The sequence below is a fragment of the Hermetia illucens genome, chromosome 1 (genome assembly GCF_905115235.1).
Source record: "Hermetia illucens chromosome 1, iHerIll2.2.curated.20191125, whole genome shotgun sequence".
Taxonomy (NCBI): Eukaryota; Metazoa; Arthropoda; class Insecta; order Diptera; family Stratiomyidae; genus Hermetia; species Hermetia illucens.
This window is the reverse complement of record NC_051849.1, coordinates 28,457,276-28,477,756: the sequence shown is the minus strand read 5'-3', so window position 1 is coordinate 28,477,756 and position 20,481 is coordinate 28,457,276. Positions and strand designations below refer to the sequence as shown.

The following is a 20,481-nucleotide window of genomic DNA, read 5'->3' as shown; positions in this document are numbered from 1 at the left end:
ACCATACTGGTCCTAATGATCGCCTCTTCCAAAACTGATTGAAACTGATAAGTTCTTTTGTCTTCTAGTTCCAGAAAATTGTCCTCAACCTCTGCATCTCTGCATGGCTATATAACTTTATTGTGATCTTTGTATCTGTTCTCTATTTGCAGTTCAGCGACCTGTTGTCGATATTAAGAATCGCCCGCGGATACCAATTCCGGACGAGGATCCATATAGTGTTGCAGGCAATAGCGGCGGTAGTTCTGGTAGCTCTGGCTTCGGTGCTAATGGCGTAACACCAACATCATCGGGACATGTTGCTGCCACACGGGAACAACTATTGCTGCAAACACAACAATTGGCCGCTAGACGTAGCGAGAAACCACCGAAATTGCCACCACGTGATAATATTTATGGACATGATATTCCTAAGGTAAGTGGATGGATATGTGATTTTGAATTTTTGATAAGTTAATGCAAATATTAACCATAGTTCCTGGATAAGGAATTAGCAACTGTTGGAACTGGATTTTTTTAATTCCCTAACCAAATTTGAAATGGGGTCTTAAATTACTGAAATTGAGCCCCATTATAAAAATTCATAACCGAGAGCAATTTAACAAGTATCTAAGAAATATTGTCCTGAACCATAAATTCGAAAAATTATCTTTTTGGTATAATAGATTTCGTAGTGAAAATTACAGTCCTTCCAAATAAAAACCACGACCAAGTCTACCGCCTGCCGAACATGTAATAAATATTTTCCAAATTTGGTACCATACGTAATAGTCACAATAATTCTTAGTGAAATCCGGGTTGACAACGTAACCGTACGCGAATAACAACGTTCTGGCCTCGAAAGATACATTCGCGGAAAAGATAAGCTAATCTACGTTACACTACCCGTGCCATTGTCAGTCTCATATTATAGCAGATCTTTCTTCTTTGCGTTGGAGATGATTTATAATCGGAGAACTATTAGATACACTCATGACCATAGAAAAGATGGATGACCTTAACTTTCGCACTCACGTTTCGTTTCATTTTCAAGTCATCAAAATCCAATTCAAATTCATTTCTGTACTGCGTCTGTGCACAGAAGATACAAATTTTCCATACCACATGAATGTGGTGTCGGGATATGGATGATGATTATGTTATAAGCAATGGTTTTCCTCTTTCATGGAGGGAGCTCAGATTTGACACTGTAAATAATAGTGAAGAAGACAAGCATATGAAACGTAATGGACCTAACCGCAAAATTGCATATTTTTTCTACACCAAGGTTTTTTTTCCTGACGTTGCGAATACATATTGGACAATTATTTTGAAGGACAAACTGCGTGAAGACTATGAACATCAGGAAAGAAGCTGAAATCAACACTTCTTGGCAATTAGACCTTTGGCGAAACGAATCTGGTCATCTAATAATTGGCCTGAAAATTGAAGATATGATTACTCGGTTAAAATTGTTAACGCATTGAATTTTATGTTGAATTATGCGGAAGAAGCAATTAGACCGGTTCATGTTTTGAATGTAATAATTTTGGAGTAAAAAGTGTATAATTTGGACTTTAACTTTTTATGTAGACATTGTTAGAAATGAGGAAAAGCATACAAACTTACATATTCGTATATGCGTTATTGTGGAGCTTATATAATTACATTTTCTTTTAAAGCATATTAAAATACATGAAATGAAACTGGATAGTTTTATGGAAGACTAGTAACATTTGCTCGCTCAAATGCTCCAATTTTCCGTTAATCGTAGCTACAGATCACTCTATATTCCAGCTCCTGATTTAGTTTGCCTAAAAAGGATGATAACACTCCAATGATTCTATAATTTTTACTTCAACTGCAAATTAAAGGTGCAATCTTACATCAAGTGATATGAAATGATAATCCAAAATAAAAGACTTAAGCCAGAAACTTTATCCAACAATATGTAAAACTCAAGTTTCTCGCTTAAGTTTTTCATTTTTCATCAACTTTGATGAAGCTGTTTTATATACAAGATTTTGGTTTATCCGGACCTGAATTGTTTTACTCGTCATTTGAGTGATTGTGAACATTCTAGAAACCAAAAAAAACACAATCATCAACAAGCGGTAACTAAAAATCGCATTTATTAATGAATAATAATTCAAAGTGAACATAGCTTGCCAATAATGAATGAAACACAAAAGGCATAATTACTGACTTTTTTTCTGGCTCGGGTTTTATATGAGTACCTCAAGGACTAATGAAGTGTAGACAGGTTATTTAAGGAATGAGAGCGCAAATAGTTTTTCCTTGCAATTGTTTAAAAAAGTTGTTTTTTCCGTGACCAGCAAAACTTGAAAGCATAAAACTATAATACCCCGGATACGCCGATTCTTCTTGGTAATTATGTAGTTTTCAATTATTTAGGACGTTTTCCTTATTGATTACTATCATTATTCGCAATACCTACATTCATGTATCATAATTACATATATGTTTGGGAAAACGAAAAAAGCCCCGTTGTATTCATTGAGATCTGAGTAGCGTGTAGAGGAATCTTTCTTTTTTAGCCTCGGATTCTTGGACTAGGGGTGCATCTGACCGAAGAAATGCCAGTAGTGTAGCAACAACAAGCTGTTATTTGACAGTTTCAAACGCCTGGACGGCCTCAGTAGACCACGCAACCCCGAGGGAGTCTTTCATTTTGGATTTAGCCAAGTTAGCGTTAAGGATCGCTTGCTAATGAGCGACTTTGGACAGGAAACGGCGAAAGAAGTTTCAGATGCCCAAGAACCTTCCCAGATCCTTCACCGTGATTGGTAGCGGAAAGTTTTTTATCGCTTCACTCTTGTCTTGGTCCGGTTGAATTCCTTCATCTGGCTGAGAAATCCCTGCCTTTGCAGGGATTTGCATTTTCAAACGTTTAGAACGAGCGCGACTTCAAGGAGACGTTGAAAAATGCACCCGATCGTCCAGATGTTCAGATTCGGAAGAAGAGGCGACCAAAACATCATCCATGTAAACAAAACAGAAGTTTAAGTTTCGTAGGACAAAGTGAACGAATATCTGAAATGTCTGCGGAGCATTGCACAAGCCAAATGTCATCCTGGTGAACTCAAACAGTCCGAAAGGTGTGCAGATAGAGGTTTTCGATATGTCTTCGGGAGCAACAGAAATTTAGTGATACGCCTTAGCCAGATCCAATTCATGGATGAGTAAAATAGGGTATCGTTCGGGAATTGTCTGAGCATTCAGACGCCTGTAATCTCCGCAAGTTCTCCATTCGTCGTTTGGCTTAGGGACCATATACAACGGAGATGACCAACAGCTACTGGAAGGTCTACAAATATCCTACTTCAAGAGATCACAGAACTCTTTCTAGGTTCTAGGGTGGCAGGGGATGCACCTTTGAGAAGATCGCGGAGCCAGTAGTGCTGATCTGGTCCTGCACATCGTGTTGGAAGGAAATAATTTCCGTTGTGATGTTGCGATATTTTCGGAGGAAAGCAATGGAAGGAGTGTCATTTTTCCTGCCCATTTTAAAAAGGTTTCGGGGTCTATTGAGGCTTTGTTCTGCAGGTGCACTGACGACCCACAGTGACATAAGAAGTCTGCGCCTAAAATCGGGCTGCTAATGTCCCCCGTTGCTTCCGTGAAACCGAAACGATTTTGTCAGCGACAGGACTTTGTTGGCCAAAAGTAAATCCACATTTAGTGATGACACCTATGACACCTGTTGTGAAGTTGAGTTAATGTCGTAGACAGGCCGATGCAAGCGGCGGCGTGAATCCTCGTCGGATTCTTTTCGTATTCGGTGCAACCAATGAAGGCAGCGAATCATGCGACTTGGACCATTTTTTGTTTGATTAGGGGCGGTGGATGACGTTTACGCACTGAGTAATAAACTCTCCTAATGGTCAGTTGTCAGACTACCAACTAAACGCGTCATCCGAGAACTAGCCTGCAACTGTTTCAAGGTAGCCCCATCTCCTACTCCCCCATTTAGGGAGCCTTCAAGTCAGATGTCGAACGAACTGGAAGAAAGGTATTTATTAGTTCTGTCATCCATTCCCTGCATCGATTGAGCTCAATCTGTGCAATATGGCGCCAGTTTTTGTTGACGATGCAAGGAGTCCTAAATCCACATCCACTTGATGACGGTCCGGACCACTTGGGAAGTCACTTACTTCCTCTCTTGTGGTCCAGAAACCCATCTCTTTGAGTTAAACACCCAAGTTTTTTAAAAAAGAAAAATTGACTGACAGTTTTGTCCAGGGCAGCCATGGCAGCATCTGTCAGCGCTCCTCACAACAAGTGCAGAACTAATAAATAACACTAGCGAATAGAGAAAGCAAATTTTTATTATTCCAAATAATTTAATCGCCAGAAATACCGCGTCATTTCATTTAGAATTCGAAGTATTTAACAGTTGGCTCTGACACTATAATCGCCACACCGATCTCCATAGGACGCAGTCAAGATTACTGTTGCGAATTTTTCAACCTGTCTATTTAGTTACTCGTCATATCATCGCACAAGCCCAAGTCTTCCTTGTGATTATTCACTATTGCATCCGGCGGCTCGTACCAAAACATTATCCGCATAACCGACCATACACGACTCTTTAGGTATATCAAGTCTTAACAAATTATTGTAAAATGCATTCCATCTATCCAACCAAGCGTCTTATAGAACAAGTTTCTGAGATAATCTCAGCAAGAAATAGCGGAAAAAGGAAAGATTTTCCTAGCTGGCCTAGCATAACTGCCCATCTTATGGAAGGAAGGAAGAACATTTCAGCTCGATGAACCGTATTCACCAACTAAGTGACAGCATCCCCTGTGGATCTTCCTGCTATAAGACCAAACTGCCTCGAGGATTAACCGGCAACACGAATTACTTCAGGAAATCAACTTGTGATGATATTTTCGAACATATTCCCAGTTGTGAATACTGGGTAGTCAGTATTCAGATAACAACTTCGAATCTCCTTTGCTTTCGCTGATCAACGCGAGCCTCGTCACCCTCCAGCGATGAGGGCAAAAGGCCTCCTTCAGGGAGCATTAAATGCGTTGAGTAAAAGGTCCGACAGAGGTAAACTCCAGTTTTCGTACATTTTCCAAAATACCTCATGCCTCCCTATGTTCCCTAGAGAGGACTATCTCTTCCAGCTCTTCCACGGTGACAAACATGCAATTCTCGGGGAAATCCACGGAGTTGGGCTAGATAGAAGGCAATCCTTGTAAGATGCGGTTTGTACACTTCCGTTTGGCATCAAGCGAACAGGGTTCCCGTGGAACCCGATTCATCGGATGACCAATTAATGACGAAATTCCCATCAACTTCAATCCATGCTGTCAGCTAGCCTTTAAAGCTTTTAGCTTTTATTTATCGTGGTGCCAAATCTTCCATTGGCTGATCTGTACTTTGCCATTCTGGTGTGCGCCATTTGCACGTTGTTTGAACGCTGTACCAAATAGCGGAACTCATGTCACTTCTTCCGTAGTTTAGCAATATCCGCCGTTCAACCAATACATAGAGGGCTTATCAAGTCTGGATGCACTCCATCATAACTAGAACTACAGTGCCAGCTCCCCACCCTCTTAAATATCATGCAGGGAGAGTGGGCATATGCACGGCGAGAGAAAGGGCCGATTACTCCGAACGCAATATATCGATGGTCGCTTGCCGAGAAGTCTTTCGGAACTTACCACTAATTTATGAATGATATAAGTGATACCGTGGCAAAGGTTACATTAGGAACGCTTCGTTAGTAGCCTGAACGCCAGAACGGTTTGTAGGATATGGATAATATTAGCATTCTAACCCTTTCCAGCCCTGTCCTCATGACTGGACATCGTCTCGCTCTCATTAGACATACCACGATCCCTGCAGATCACACACGCACGCAGATCAGATCAACTTTCCTTTTCGCTGGGATTTGCTATATGAGCTACCTGCCCGTATCTATGGCGCTTTGCTCTTATGTCAAATTTCCGGAAGATTGTAGCCGTGCACCCACAGTCACGCACTATTCGTATTCGTATTCCACATACTACCCAACCAGTTCTCATTGTGCCACTGTTAACAAATTTTCTCGCGTATTCCACCACTGAGAGTTTTGGTTTCTTGAGTTCTCAGAGCTCATGCCTATCCGGGTATTCGCTGCCTTCGGTCTTTCTGTAAGGCAGTCAGGAGCTCGCACTTCCAAAGAGCACAGGCTAAAAGTCTCACATTTACTTTAGCGTCCTAACAACGTCCACTATGTGGACAAAGGAAACGTTTGATATGACGTACAGATTACTTTTGTGATAAAGTATGTGAAGGGACATCTTCATGAGCAATAACTTATCTGGCATGCCAGGAAAGCAAAATGAGAAGATATGAGACATGAAATTTTATCTGAACTCACATCAAGAACCCTCTCATAGCAGGAATTTCACCAACCATTCATAACCCCTAGATATATAATGGTCTAATTGTAAGACTACATTATATAGTGCAAAACACTGCATTATTTTTCCTATTATCGGTAATAAGGACCATCTCCATTTGCTCGCCCTCCAAGTTCAGTTTGACTATTCATAGCAATGATTTTACTGCCATATACTTTCTGGCCCTCGAGGTGCTTTGCAACTACAGACAACGCTAACTCGTCTGCAAGATCAATCTACGTTCCTTCCTCCTTAAAATCAAGCAATGTTTCTTCCTAATTTAGCCAATTGACCCTAATCCAGTAAACCGAACTAAAAACCACCACCACCACGCTTCACCATCATGCAGCAGTTGCCAGTAATTATCCAATCACAAGGTAGATGCAATCGTTCCAATTGTAAAATGGGCTCGCCAAAACCCATGCTGTCGTTCTCACTGACCAGCTCGATGAATGGAAGCAGTTTTTGACCAACATCCTATTGTGCCTAAAACACAGGGCGCACCGGATGGTTTTTCTGGTTTCAATAAGACAAATTCTGGAGAACACCCAGCATACACCATATTCAGCGTAGACAAATATGCTTATAAGCCACTCAAGCCTAGTCTTAATAGCTAAATTCAGAGGTGCAGTTCCTAAACCTGTTTATCACTAGTGCGTCCACATATCTCCCAGAGTACCTTCTCAATAAGTCCTGGGACCGAGAAAAGAACCTGTAAAGCCGTTAGCTGAGACCCGCTCCTCCTGCTGCCGAAACAGATAAAACATTTCGGGTGCTTTTTACCCATGCATATGACCATCAGAACTTTGTAGTCATTGCTCACGGGTTCCCCCGATAACCGCTTGATGTACAAAAAAATTTGTTGCCCGTTGTGTTAGCGAGTACGTCCTTGAAATCTCTGTAAGACATTTGATTACTTGAGCTGTTCCGCTATCGAAATAAAACCTTGAGTGTAACTACCAGGAATTAACTCCGTGGGAGAGCTACTTCCTTGGTCAAAGACTGTTCGTGGTAGGTGTAAATAAGCGTGTGTCGGTGGATCGACTCGAACGCAGCTGTTTACACAAATTTATCGCAGGGCGATTATTTTCTGAAAAGCAACCTACGTCGCTGAGCAACGTTAAGTACTTAAGGATTACCATCGTGGAACTCTTTTACATGTGCCCGCACGTAATCGCGGTGTACGTGTTGAAGCGAGTGATGAAGTGTGCATGGAGCCCCTACTTCGGCTCCAGCTCTTGGATTAATATATCTGGGATCGTTGTATCTGTCTTCCTGCCTGTCGCACGGTTTCTGTTGACGCCATGCAGGTACTCTTGTTCCTTCTCTTGATCCAGAAATATTCCTTCGTACGAAGGCCTATAAGATCAACGTTAATATTGAAAGTAGTTATCAAGTAAAGGGGTTTGGAAGTTGTTAGACCATCATCTAAATGACAAGTAGAAAAGGTTGGGGGTTAAATTGGTTGAGTCACATGGGGTGTGTGCTGGATAAATTGTACAGGGATCTTCCGGAAGAATTCTTTGAGATCCTCAAATGGGCTTTCTCCCAACAGGCATGTTAGCGCCAATAGGACTCTTAGCTCCCAAACCCGGGGTGTGTTTTGCGTAAAGTAGATTCAGCGGTATATTTACATGTTATCTGCATGTGTCTGGCATACTCTGGCATCCACAATCTAAACGTCGTTCATGCAATGAGTGATATCTTGTTAGCCAGTGCCCTTTTAGCAGTAATACGCTTCGATTCGCAAATGTATGCGCGCGTGCAGCCTCCCACCAAAAAAGATTTCTGACGCTGCAATATGATGAGCGAATGGCCATAATGCCATGGTGGATAGCCATCAGTTCCACGTATGTTGTTTTAGTATGCGCTGGTTGTGATTATTTTATTATAGCGGGCAAAACTTACTGTAAGCTCAATACATAGAGTTCCGTGCCCGAAAAGGATCATGGGATTAGGTCTACATGGCAGATATTCATGTTAAATCGCAGGACCTTGATGCCCAGAAGTAGTACTGAATTCTTATTTACCATTAGTAATTTACGCTTGCACTGCGAAGGACCTCTGACATTCCCAGTCAGGTTGATCAGCCTGAAATTTCCTTTGCCTTCGTTGTCAAATACTTCATTGAAATCAGAAATCTCAGTAGGGATCATCAGATAGTTCCTCTTTTAGCCATACCCAGGACCATCACCTCAACTTCTCACTGTGTGTATCGTTTCGTTGGAAATATAGGATCGGGCTTTTAGGGCGAGTCTCAAACCGAGAGTTCTCCGTATGACCAAGCCATTAATGTCCCCTTATTTAGCCCATTTTTTGTATTGTGTGCACATATTATGGCAGCACTTCTTTAGGCGAAATTCCGTGGTATATACGTATATACCAGATATCTGAGCATAAAATGGGCACCAGGAATACAGCAGACGTCACGTGCTTCCTCCACATTTATTGCTCTGTTAAGAGAAGCTGCATTGCCACCTAAAAGAAAAATTGTGACCCTTTCACTGGTTATAGTGTACCTATTAACTATAGTATGTCAAGCAAGCCTAAACCGACAGGAATTTTAATATTCCATACTTCCAAGTATTTCAGCTTTGCATCTAACATACTATAGTATTAAGTATTCTCTAAGGTACCTCAACCTAGGATTCGGCACCTTCCGCACAGAACTTACAGACAGTGTCCATAGATGTCCGTAGCTTTCATAGGTGACAGTTTAGGCGGCAATGACGTTTGAGTATTCCCACTGTAGTCCGGAGGCTCTTCTTGGTAGTGTTTGACCAGTCCTTTGAGGTGCTTGGATTCTTATTCCCCCATAAGAAATCTGGCCTGCTTCATGCCTGGTAGGTTCGCCCAGAATAGTTCCCTCAGCCGTTTCTCTTCATTTTCCAATGTTATAACCCGTTTCAAATTTCGCAGAAGGGCTCTGGTTTGAGTAGCGGCGTAACTTGTCCGTTTCTGGTCTCTTCGTCTGCAGACTCATTGCCTTTTAATCCAACATGGCCTGGAACCCAGACTATCCAGAACTCATTGTGCGATCCGAGCGCGGTCAGTACCTCAAGGTATCCCAAAACCAGTTTGAAGATCACCTCGTTGGACTTGCTTGATCGCCGCTTGGCTGGTGATCAGAATGGCAATGTCCTGCCCCTTTGGAGCGACGGTGTATATCTCCGTCTGGAATATGGTAGTGTGCTTACCCATTAGTTCAAAGTACGTTTTCTTTGGACCAATGCCCCCGCCCCCGGTCCATCTGCTATGAGGGATCCGTCAGTCTACCAAGTAATCAGTTGCTAGTTTAAACCGTATGTCACAGCCATGTTCTACCAGTTTGCCCTGTTTCTCCAATGTATTTCAAATTTCTTATCGAAATAAAACCTCACTGTCAAGTTATCCTTTAGTATCCGTAATTCGGGATACCGCCTAAAAAGAATACCAATCAATCAGACGGAGAAAAGTTTGTATAACCCCCTACCTGTTGTGCTGAATACTTAAGTAATCATAAGCCTTACTTTTGCAGTCCGAAGTAGTATTTTCGGAATGCAACCTCATTTTTTCCCTGCTATGGACCTGCAGAACCCTAGTAGCTTTCCGAAATGTCTTCACATTTACCACTTATTATTCCTTGAGAACAGAGGCAACTCAGCTATACTCAGATCTTTTCTGAGAGCGGCCTAATTGTGAGTCTTAACGTTTGGTAAGTTGCCTTGCCCGAATAGGTAACTTGCCTTTGAAAATATTTTAATGGTGTTTGCTGACTCCCAAATATTAGCTGTATGCAGTACACCCCAATCTCAAAAAAGATTTATTCCTGATCTTTGAGAATGAGTCCTTAAAGCATCAAATATCATAATTTTTACTGACCCTGGAAATAGAATCAAAACCCCCCAGATTCATATCCATGTTCCCATCATCTCAACAAATTCCACCTTACATGCTGTACATATCTCAATCACTTATCTCTTAAACTCAATAACTTCTTCTACAAAACTCTTCAAGAACAATACAAGATAAATCTAATAATTACCATTCCCTTCCCATTTTCCTTCTAATTTTCTAATCGTCCACTTTTCTTTACGATCATTTTTAGCCTGATTACGATGACATTGAAGCCGAGAACCAACTAAAGACCTTCTCGAGGAGCAGTAAATCGGACAAAGGAAAGGACAATAAAAAATACGGTAAGTACCCCCTATCCTCCTATCTAAGTAATACTCAATCTTACAAATTTGAAATTTATTATTATATTTGCTGTGATACATCTTCACAGCCTCGTAGCCCATCCACCTAAATAAGTACAATAGAATCCATTCTTATTCAATTCGGAATGTATGCCAATAAATGGTAAACATAAATAATAGAAGACGCTCCGTGTGCTTCAGCTAAGGCTAACAGCCATCCGAACGTAACGTATTAACCGTGGCTCATAGATACTTTTGTGGGTACTTGTACTGTAGTTTGGCCTCTTTTCAAAGAACCATAGTTACAAAAACGTATTTGTCGATTTGAAGGCTCTAAACGTTTCAGCAATAATGCTGCTGACATTCAAAAGATCGTTTCAAATGCAAGTTTGAATGGCTCATAAGGAGGAAAAACTGCCAGACTTGAATCTGTTGCCAGATGATGATCGTCATGATGATGAGTCTTTAAGAAAGAAACCACTTAATATTGTAATGCTTCTAGCAGGTCTAATACCTTTGGATATTCGTCTTCTCTAGCTTTTTCCTCTTCCCTTGTGTGATGGTCTTTTTTAATGATAAACAAAAGAACAATTGAATTGAAATTGACGGAATTATTGCTATACTTGGATGATCCTGGAGTTGCTGACCGCCATTTAGACTTTTTTCATATCCATTCGATGCTTGAAAGTTTCAAATGATCTTTATGATCGATTTTCCATCAATGTTATTGTTGGTTTTGTATCTTTAACATAATCCATGTGTGGTTAGATACAGAAACTAATCCGCTACAACCTGACTCTCGATTTGAATGGTTAGCTTCAATGTCGACATTGTTAGTATCTTGTTGCATATAATGAGGATAATCGCAATGCTATGATACTACGATCACCCCTCGCAAATGGTATTGTCACAGGGGAGACCGAGTGCAGTAGTTTGTTCTTCAGTTATCATCATCATCATCAAAACAATCATCATCAAACTGTTCATAAATTTATTCAATATTCGTTCCTCTATTTTGATCTGCAGCTACAGATTCCTAGTCAAATGTTTACATAAAAATTGCAAAGTATCTTTCATCTTGTTCCAATGTTTAGTCACAATGAATACTAAACAAGTGGCGAGGAATTTCAAATTGTTGGCTTTGTTATTATATTTAGCTACATATGTAAGCGTATGTGCTCAAATGCACAAATGACTGTTCGGTATTGAATTTAGTAGATCTTGAATATGATAATTCCGGTTGCGCTTGGAAAAATCTTATTATGATTTCGAAACTTGAGATCTAATTTTTCAACAATATTTTCATTGTGCTTACTTTTTGCCGTCTGAATGGCTACGTAAGTATGTTTTGGGTTTCGATTGTGACCTCCATTTAATGAAATTATGTTGGAATACGGAATTTCTACTACAAAATCAACACGATTTCTCTAAAAAGAATCGACGAAAGCGTTAAAGGATCTGTGGCGCAGCAGGGTTAACAATATTCGAAATAAATTTCGAATGTTGTTAATTCGACTGACAGATGTCACAACCGGTGTTCTCCGTGGCGGAAGGGGCCTTGACATCTGGTTAGAAAAAATTATAAAAAATAATTGAAGTTGACAGTCAGTTCACAACCGTTCACGAGTTGCTAGCGTTTTTCACCAAAACTTGCCGCATTTATTTATGTGTAATTTTACAGTTGAATTATAACAAACCTTATCATTTTGAGAAAACAGAAATATAATTCAAAATACAAGAAAGAAATTTCAGCTGTCATTCTTTAGAGGCAAATTCGTGCAGATCTGAAAATCCCTAAATCCAAACTAATTTCGTGCATCAGTAGCGAGTATTTGTCAGAAATAATTCAAAGTACTCAAGACATTTAAAGATCTCCTTTCTATTTTACTCCTCCTTGAAAGCTTTCGTCAAAGCCCTCTCGAGCAAAATAGAATGTACACCTCCAGAAAATTAGAAAACTAAACAAGAGTCTGGCTTCCTCCCCCAAACCACCACGAACCCATCACCCACCAAACCTCTCAGAGGATCTTTTCACCTTTTTACTACCAACATCGTACATAGATCACCTCATTCAGAATGCAGAAATCTCCACAAGTAGTACTAATGCCTTCTGTTTACTGTTGATGTTCATACCATCATCATCATCGTCTTCATCTCTGGTGCAACTGTTACCTAACACTGAAGATGACACTGAATATCACGCATATTGAGAGAGGCATGATCACGACCACCTTGTCGATTTTTTATTGTTAATCGGTTTCGCTTTTGTCGCCAACATAACTGGAAAACAGCTACCTCCACATTTCGATCTTATTACGAAATTTTTCGAAAGGTTTAACTCGTTTCATGATGGCAGAGGTGATGAAAAGATTTTAGCATGAGAAAAAGATACATCTACAGAAAGAAGTGATGGTACATACTACAAATGATGAGAGCTTTTGGTAGTTTAGAAAGAAATTATTATCAAAGCATTCAATAAGGTGAGATTAAATAAAAACTTCAATAATACAAAATCCATATTAAAATTAGGCTTCTATCGAAAAGGTCACCAAGATGTTTTTCATTGGCTTTAAATTTCTTTAAATGACTAGTGCGATTAGATTCTGTACTTTACCTCAGCCTGTGGGACGCAGATTGTTGCGTTAGTAGACAGTAAAGAGCGGAACCTCTCCTTTTATTCTTGTGTTCGAGAACCAAAAGAAGGGACACTGTGAGGAAATCGCCTAGATTGTTCAATTCATCTCAATATTGACTCACCAGCTTGGGAGATGTTATCGATGACTCTAAAACTTTGACTACTTAACTACTGTTCAAAACAATTAAACTTCGCTGGAGTAAGAACGCCCCACATTCGCCCATAAACCTCTCATATGCCCAGTATCTCCACCTGCAAGACTATCTTCTTCTTCCTCAACGTTTATTCTATTCAGAAGTCGGGTCCGCTCGTATTGATCGATTGCCCCATATTGCTCAGTTAAAAGGCCGATTCTATAGCCTAGACCCGATATCGGTTTTTGCGCCGTTGGTGATGATGAAAGACCTGACCTGCATCAAGCTTCAAGCTGTTGTTTCTGTCTGCCTTTCGGTCTTTTTCATCGAATTTGATATTTAGACCCATCTTGACGAATGAATCCTCGTTAGCGCGAATCACATGACCGTACAATCAAAGACGCCTCTCTCGAAATTTTTTCCAGTATCCGTGCAACCCCATATCGATCGCGGATATCCTCATTTCGGATATGATCATGGCATGTTACGCAACTGATCCGACATAACATCTTCGACTCCCAAACCGCAAGGCGTCATTCATTATCTTTTATAGACAGCTATCACCCAAAAACATAGAAGGCGACAGACCGGACGACATTCCGGCAAAATTTTCGATTTGATACGTTCGTTGATACGTCGATCAAAAAGAACACAAGTTGAGGAACACAACTCCTCCAGATTGCGATAATGCGTGAGGAAATTTCATTAAGCAATTCACCATTGCCTGATAGCGTTGATTCGAGATATGGTCACAGCCATCGACATGGGGATCGATCTTGAAAAATTATGTTTTATTTAATCTTCGATATCAGTTTTGCCATGAGATGTAATTTGAGCACTGTGCTGGACTGCCTCTCTTTTTCCATATTGGAACAGTTGCGCTTTCCTGCCAGACTGGTTAGAGAGCTCACTGATCCACAACCTTGAATCAAAGTTCTTCGTTTTCCCAAACTCAGCTACGATGTCGTCAGGTCCTGTTACTTTCCCCGATTCCATTCGTATTATTGCTTCCTCGACTTCAGTGGCCCTGGAACTGGTCCAACTGGAAGTGGAGGATGCAGAAATTCTTCTGTTGAAATTTACTCGAAATATAATTCAAATAAATTATGTGTATCCGAAAGGAACACAGCTCCTTTTTGGTATGTCAGTGAAAAATGCAGTGTTATAAGTTTGTAGTATATCGCCGGTGTTTTACTTCGCTATGGTTGAGAATCGCTTAAGGCCCAGCTTATATTTAGAGTGATCAATTTTACATACTCAAAGTTCCTTTGATAGCCAGGGTAAGATGTTGCTATGGTCATGAGGTCTTGCTTTCAAGTATCCCAATTTACAGAGCCTGACATTATGGCACGATACAATCTATTTCATTTAGAAGTCGACCAAAAGGAGGTGCAGGAATATGTGAAGCTAGGCCGTATAGCCCCAGAAATGCACACATACCAAGTTACATGGATCCTGTTAAGCTTAGTCATATTGTACTCACTGTCCAGAGCAGCTACCATACAACACAACCATATGTGAAGATGGATGGAAAGAAACTTGCGGCAGGACGTACGAAAAAACGTCAGCTCGGATACAAAATCATGCGTCAATCTAATTTTGAAAAGGTCACCATTCTGAATTCTTCAAGAAGGGAATCACCTCCTTCCCATCTCGATAGACCTTACGCTACTGAAAAGACTCCAAGAAATCTCATTTGATTCATGTTTTCCGCCACCTAAGATTATTAATCTGTCAAAATTGGTCCTAGCTATTTTTTCTATTCGTGTGTATTTATGCAGACTTTAGATTCACAAGTCCAATATGAAGCAGACAGTGGTTGAATTATTATTTTCGATACCGCCTGATAAACTGTTTGAAATATTTTGTATTCAGGTGGCTCTTTTTTGGCAGTTCAAACTACAAATAAGCTATATACGCTAAATGTTCTTCTATCAATGTAAATAGATATGTATAACAGCCATTCCATCAGAATACTCACCAAAACTTTACATATTCAGAAAATCCGACGTGATTTTGATAAAACAATTCATTAAAGCGCTTCCTCCCAAAACCTCAAATTAAACTCCGGGACTATCAGAATAGGGATGGTTGAGAATCAACGACTTGATTTCGCCGTTCAGGTTTAAATGCTGTTGTTTGCAGTTATCTAACTGACACCCCCTCTCATAGGACTAAAAGTGTCTAGACGTACAAATGTCTCCCAACCAAGAATTAGACCTGAGCGCATGGGTTGATCAAAAGCTTCGCACATCGCGTAATTACCATGTTGATTTCTTCCAACTTTCTCAGTGGCAACTACGGTATGTCAAAGGTTCTAAATGAAAAACATGTAGTAGATGACTGAAGTTACCAAAATACAATTCGCGAATAGGCTGTAAATAACTACATAAGTGCTCTGCAGAGCACATAAATAACGGGGACCTCATTATTGGCAAAGGTGTGCCCAAGGAAGCATTTTCGATGCTCGCAACATTCGCAATACACGAACTGTATCCAGGTTATACCTGAAATCATTTTCATCAAAAAGAAACTCATTTAATGCGCCTCGAGGGAAGCGTCCATTGGCACCTTCTTAGCACAGTAAAACCACATCATTTAATCCACCAACTTGCTCATTGAAACAGAATCAGTTACTAAGAACCTCTTGACCGAAAGGAAAATTTTGTGCATTGTCCAAAATGGGGAGTGCATAGACCAAAAAAATGGGAACAAGTTACTTCTTAATTGGTCAGGTCTATCATCAAGTAGATGAAATGCACGGCCCTGTCAACCCTTAAACAAAGAAAGAGTTTCAAAGTATGTTTAGTAACATAAATCCTACAATATCTTGAAAATGTGCCACGGAAAACTACCCAAATTATGTGCGTATGTTCACGGTAACAAAGCGTCACCGATCTTCTTCAAACTTCAATATTCTGCCGGAAAGCATCCAAAACGGTAAACAACGCAACATAAAAGACCAAAATAAATTGTCATAGTTAAGTTAACTATTATCTGCCACAAGAGTAGAGCTGCTAAACGGTTCATAGTGGCGAATTTTGATGTTTTAAGTCCGCAAATACTTAACGACAACTCTACCGAAATACCGGACAAAACGTGCTTGTGTTTGAAGGTATACTCAACCCTTAGGCAGTCCGCCCGTAGTGGTCTTTTGTGCTCGATACGCGCTTACTTACCACTTCGTAAAGATTGGTTAGGTCTCTAGTACTTCGTTCCCTCCTGAGTTCAGCCTGCTCCAATGTATTTCCAAAACGATTTACCAGTTAGCTTCTTGCGATCAAAAAATTAGAAGTATAAAGTAGCTACGTCTAAACCTTTCCAAGTAACAAAAAACAAATATTTCCCTCAGCTATCTATAGTTGAGGAAGAACAGATGCTCGGCACTGATGAAAGTTATGGGTTGTTCCCATGATATCGGTGTTTGTGAGAAAGGGCCTTTTTTTAGCTACTTCGCTTTTTCTCCTAATTATCAAAGGACTCCTTTGGATCATAGGTTCGACTACGGATTCATTCCCAGATATCAAAACCTGAAAGTCGACCGCTAAACTGCACTTTAAAGTCATCTACGACCCCGATTCAATCACCAGTTCCAGCTGCCTTAGGACGCGGTCCGTACCACTTGTTCCCATCTTCAGCAAATATTATATGAGCGTACTCGTATAATAATTTGTACAAAAAATTGTCCACGAATATCAAACAATCAGTACCTTCAAATTCATAATTTGCATTACCTGATCGCATAACATACGTTGCAAAAAAACGTGGAATTGTGTGAGAAACCCAAACAAGATATTTCCCCGTGGAATAACGTCGTTAGCCATCCAACATTTGTTTTACAAGGACGCTTATCTGGAACATTGGATGATCTTCGAAAAGGGATGAGACGGTATTTAAAGAGAGACATCCTTTGGTGCCTTCTTCAATTTTTTATGTACGTTCGTTCTGGTAAAGTGTCCCTTCTCGTAAAATCCCTTCTAGGCCCCTCTGTATTACGCGTGGTGAAACATTAGTAGAGAATTTAAGATAAAAAAAATGAAGAACTTTGGAAATATGTACTGTTTCATCCAACTATAAATATTACTCCAAGAATGCTCTAATCTAAAAAACATCATGCATCGGAGGCCTTTTTGTGAGCAGTGAACGCCACCGCAGTCCTTCGCTCATCTACCCTTATCTTCATGATCGCACTATTTCGAAAAGTGTCCATTTTGGTGGCATCATCTGCAATCAAACATTAGATTAAGTGAACCTAAATGGAAGAGTTTGCCCAATCTCACATTAAAATTAGCTTTAGGTGTTGCGCAGTCATTTCAGGACTCACAGTCAGTCACAGATTTAATATATTAGAATGGAGGTAGTCCTTGAGCGCAGACTTGTTAAAAGTTCATTTTCAGATCTGGTTTTCCCGGCTTGGGTGGCATAATGCTAGCGAGAACTCTCTGAGTTAATGTGCAATACCGATTTATTCTAGCTGGGAGTTGACATATATGAACCTTTTCTTTATTTTCTGACTTATTCAATCGTGGAATTACCCTCATAAGTGCAACATTTTCTGAATCATCTCTTGGTGCCTGGAGCCAATTTTATCTGACTGATTTATAGCATTTTAATTACCATAAGATATTCAAATGAAAAGTTTAATACCGAAAATACTTTTTGTGCTTGAACTTGGCTAATATCAAATATATGCATTTGCTGGTCTTGCGAGAGCTTCAGTTCACCGAAAGATATTTTCAGAATAACAAAAGACTACGTATACAGCAGGCAGAGGACCGTTGAATTGGCAATTTCAAGGGGTAAAACAACCTCTCTAAGAAAAAGTTTGAGAGCTTGGGGCTGCAGCTCAATCCAATCTCTCAACCTAACCTGACATACTTAATATGAAAGGAGCACACTTTAATCTCTGCTCTATGTACCTGAACTCCTGTGTTCAGCCACATATGTAGAACTGGATTCCCCGAAAGTTTAGACAAGTTTGTTAATATTATCTATCGTTAGGTCCCTTTCTGCATTGGCTGCATCTGCCCATTGCTAAATAACTTTACTTTTTAAGAGTAGATATTTGCTGGTCGAAATCCGATCTTCTTTTCTGCTAGCCTTCCGGGAACTGGTGACCAAAATGCAAGAATCAAGTTCAGGTTACTGGAAAAGCTGTTCATATATCTATAAGGAATGGCTTGAACCTGTTGGGTGCCGGTTAATTTTAGGACCATTCCCTAAAATACCTCTGATCCCCCATCTTCTTGTTCTTTGAACTGGGATAGATCAAGAAATAATGGAGTAATGGCCCATGGTTCTTGGCTAGTATGGAGAATTGAACTCTTCATTTGAGGGTTTCTTTTGTGATGTAATACCGAAAGATATTCACCCGATCCAGAATACCAAAGATTTAAAAGGGACTTCATCCCCCCATTAATAAATCTTTGATAGCTTCTCGTATTTTAACAAATAGGAAACTTAATTTAAAAGGTCACTCAGAGTTATCGCCCTTTTCCTAAGAAATTTCAAAAAATGCTAATTCGCACTTATTTTTTGACAAAGGAATCAAAAGTCCTAAATCTACAACCACTTGATATAGGACCTAGTGAAATGAAAAGCAACTCATTCCCACTTGTATGGTCCTTGAACCCTTCTTTTTGGGCTTAGCAACCAAACAGTAAAAAAAACTAAAAAGCAAAAAAGACGAACGGTTTAGACAAGGCCAAGAGAAACCCATCAGAAGTCGACAGCCACTGTTTAACCCCTACAACTTGAAAACAGATGTCAGATATCAGCCATCAGTCCGGGTTGATATCTCTTTGTCACTTCTTGTTCCTCCTGTTCTGTAAATTAAAATTGCAGCATCCATTCATTTGGAGACTAAGGGAAACTACAAAAGGATACAAGAGAACTAAGTTAGGATAATTCGGAGTTATCCTAATTCAGTTCTCTTGTGTTCTTTTGTAGTTTCCCTTAGTCCCCAAATGGATGGATACTGCAATTTTGAAAGATGTTACACGGTCCTCTTCTGCTGCTATACCATACGCCGTCTACTTGCCTCTTAATGCTGTGCATTTTTCTTTTGTCAATACGGAACTTTCAGTCTCTTTGCCTTATCCATTGTGGTTTCCCAATTTCTTCAATCAGTTTCTTCTGTTATTTGGTATCCTTTTCGAGGATTTCCTCTTGCCTTTTTACTACGTCCTCGTTTATCACTTCGTGGCACTTCTAGATTTCATTCTGTGACATTAAAACTTTCTCTTGTATATTAAAAATTCCATGAACATCTTAGTCATTACGGAAAGATGCCAGGACGAACTGAAACTAACCAAATGCCAAGAATGCAACTCTAACTGGAGTAACACATAGGCATAAGTTTCAATACTCTTCACTACTTTTCTAGTCACGTGGTCTTAAGTCTTCATTCCACCATTCCGTTCATATCTTACTATCTTCAGTATCATTCATGCCATCTTTGCACGCTCAATACCTTAATGAATAGCAAATAAAAGTGAAATCGCAACATTCATCCATATTTTACCCTCAATTCACTCCATGATAGGTTTTAATTAAAACCATTCAAATGAAATGATTACTACATTTAAACATTTACGGTAGATGCAATAGATGCAACAGCAGCGGTAAGTCTGCCAATATTCGCTAATGCTGGTAAAGAGGAGAATTTGTGCATGCACTAAACATACGAAATCAGCAATAATTCATTGAGAAAAAAATCATCCAGCGACGGTGGTATCTACTATCTTATAAACAGATATACGAGTACAGGCATGAGCATGAGATTTGGTAATAACGTAGCTAATAACAGTTTTTTCCTAGGCTAATCGTTTATTGGCGAGAATCAATCAGATATGATGATACCTAATTGCAACATTGTAGGAAAATGTTGAAAATGTTGCAAAAGATGCTGTACATACATAAGGTGGATGCAATTTTGCGGATGTATGCATATTAGAGTTATGTTAAACTGCATTTGGTGAATGTGGGGTTTATGGTAGGTGATGAAAGACTGGCATTACCTCATATCCCAAATTGCATTTAAACCGACTTCACAATAATGTATATTTGCGTGAAATATATGTAGCAAATGTTGCTACCATTAATTATCTATTGAATTAATTGGATCATCTACG

General features: G+C 39.8%; 1 protein-coding gene across 1 annotated transcript in view; it reads left to right on the top strand.

Annotated features, from left to right (window-relative positions):
• LOC119661342 overlaps positions 1-20,481 on the top strand; it is a 268,028-nt gene that overhangs the window by 199,732 nt on the left and 47,815 nt on the right. The window contains exons 7-8 of the mRNA XM_038070643.1: positions 153-415; positions 10,489-10,579. Coding sequence (XP_037926571.1) covers positions 153-415; positions 10,489-10,579 — 354 coding nt within the window. The remainder of the gene's footprint in view (positions 1-152; positions 416-10,488; positions 10,580-20,481) is intronic.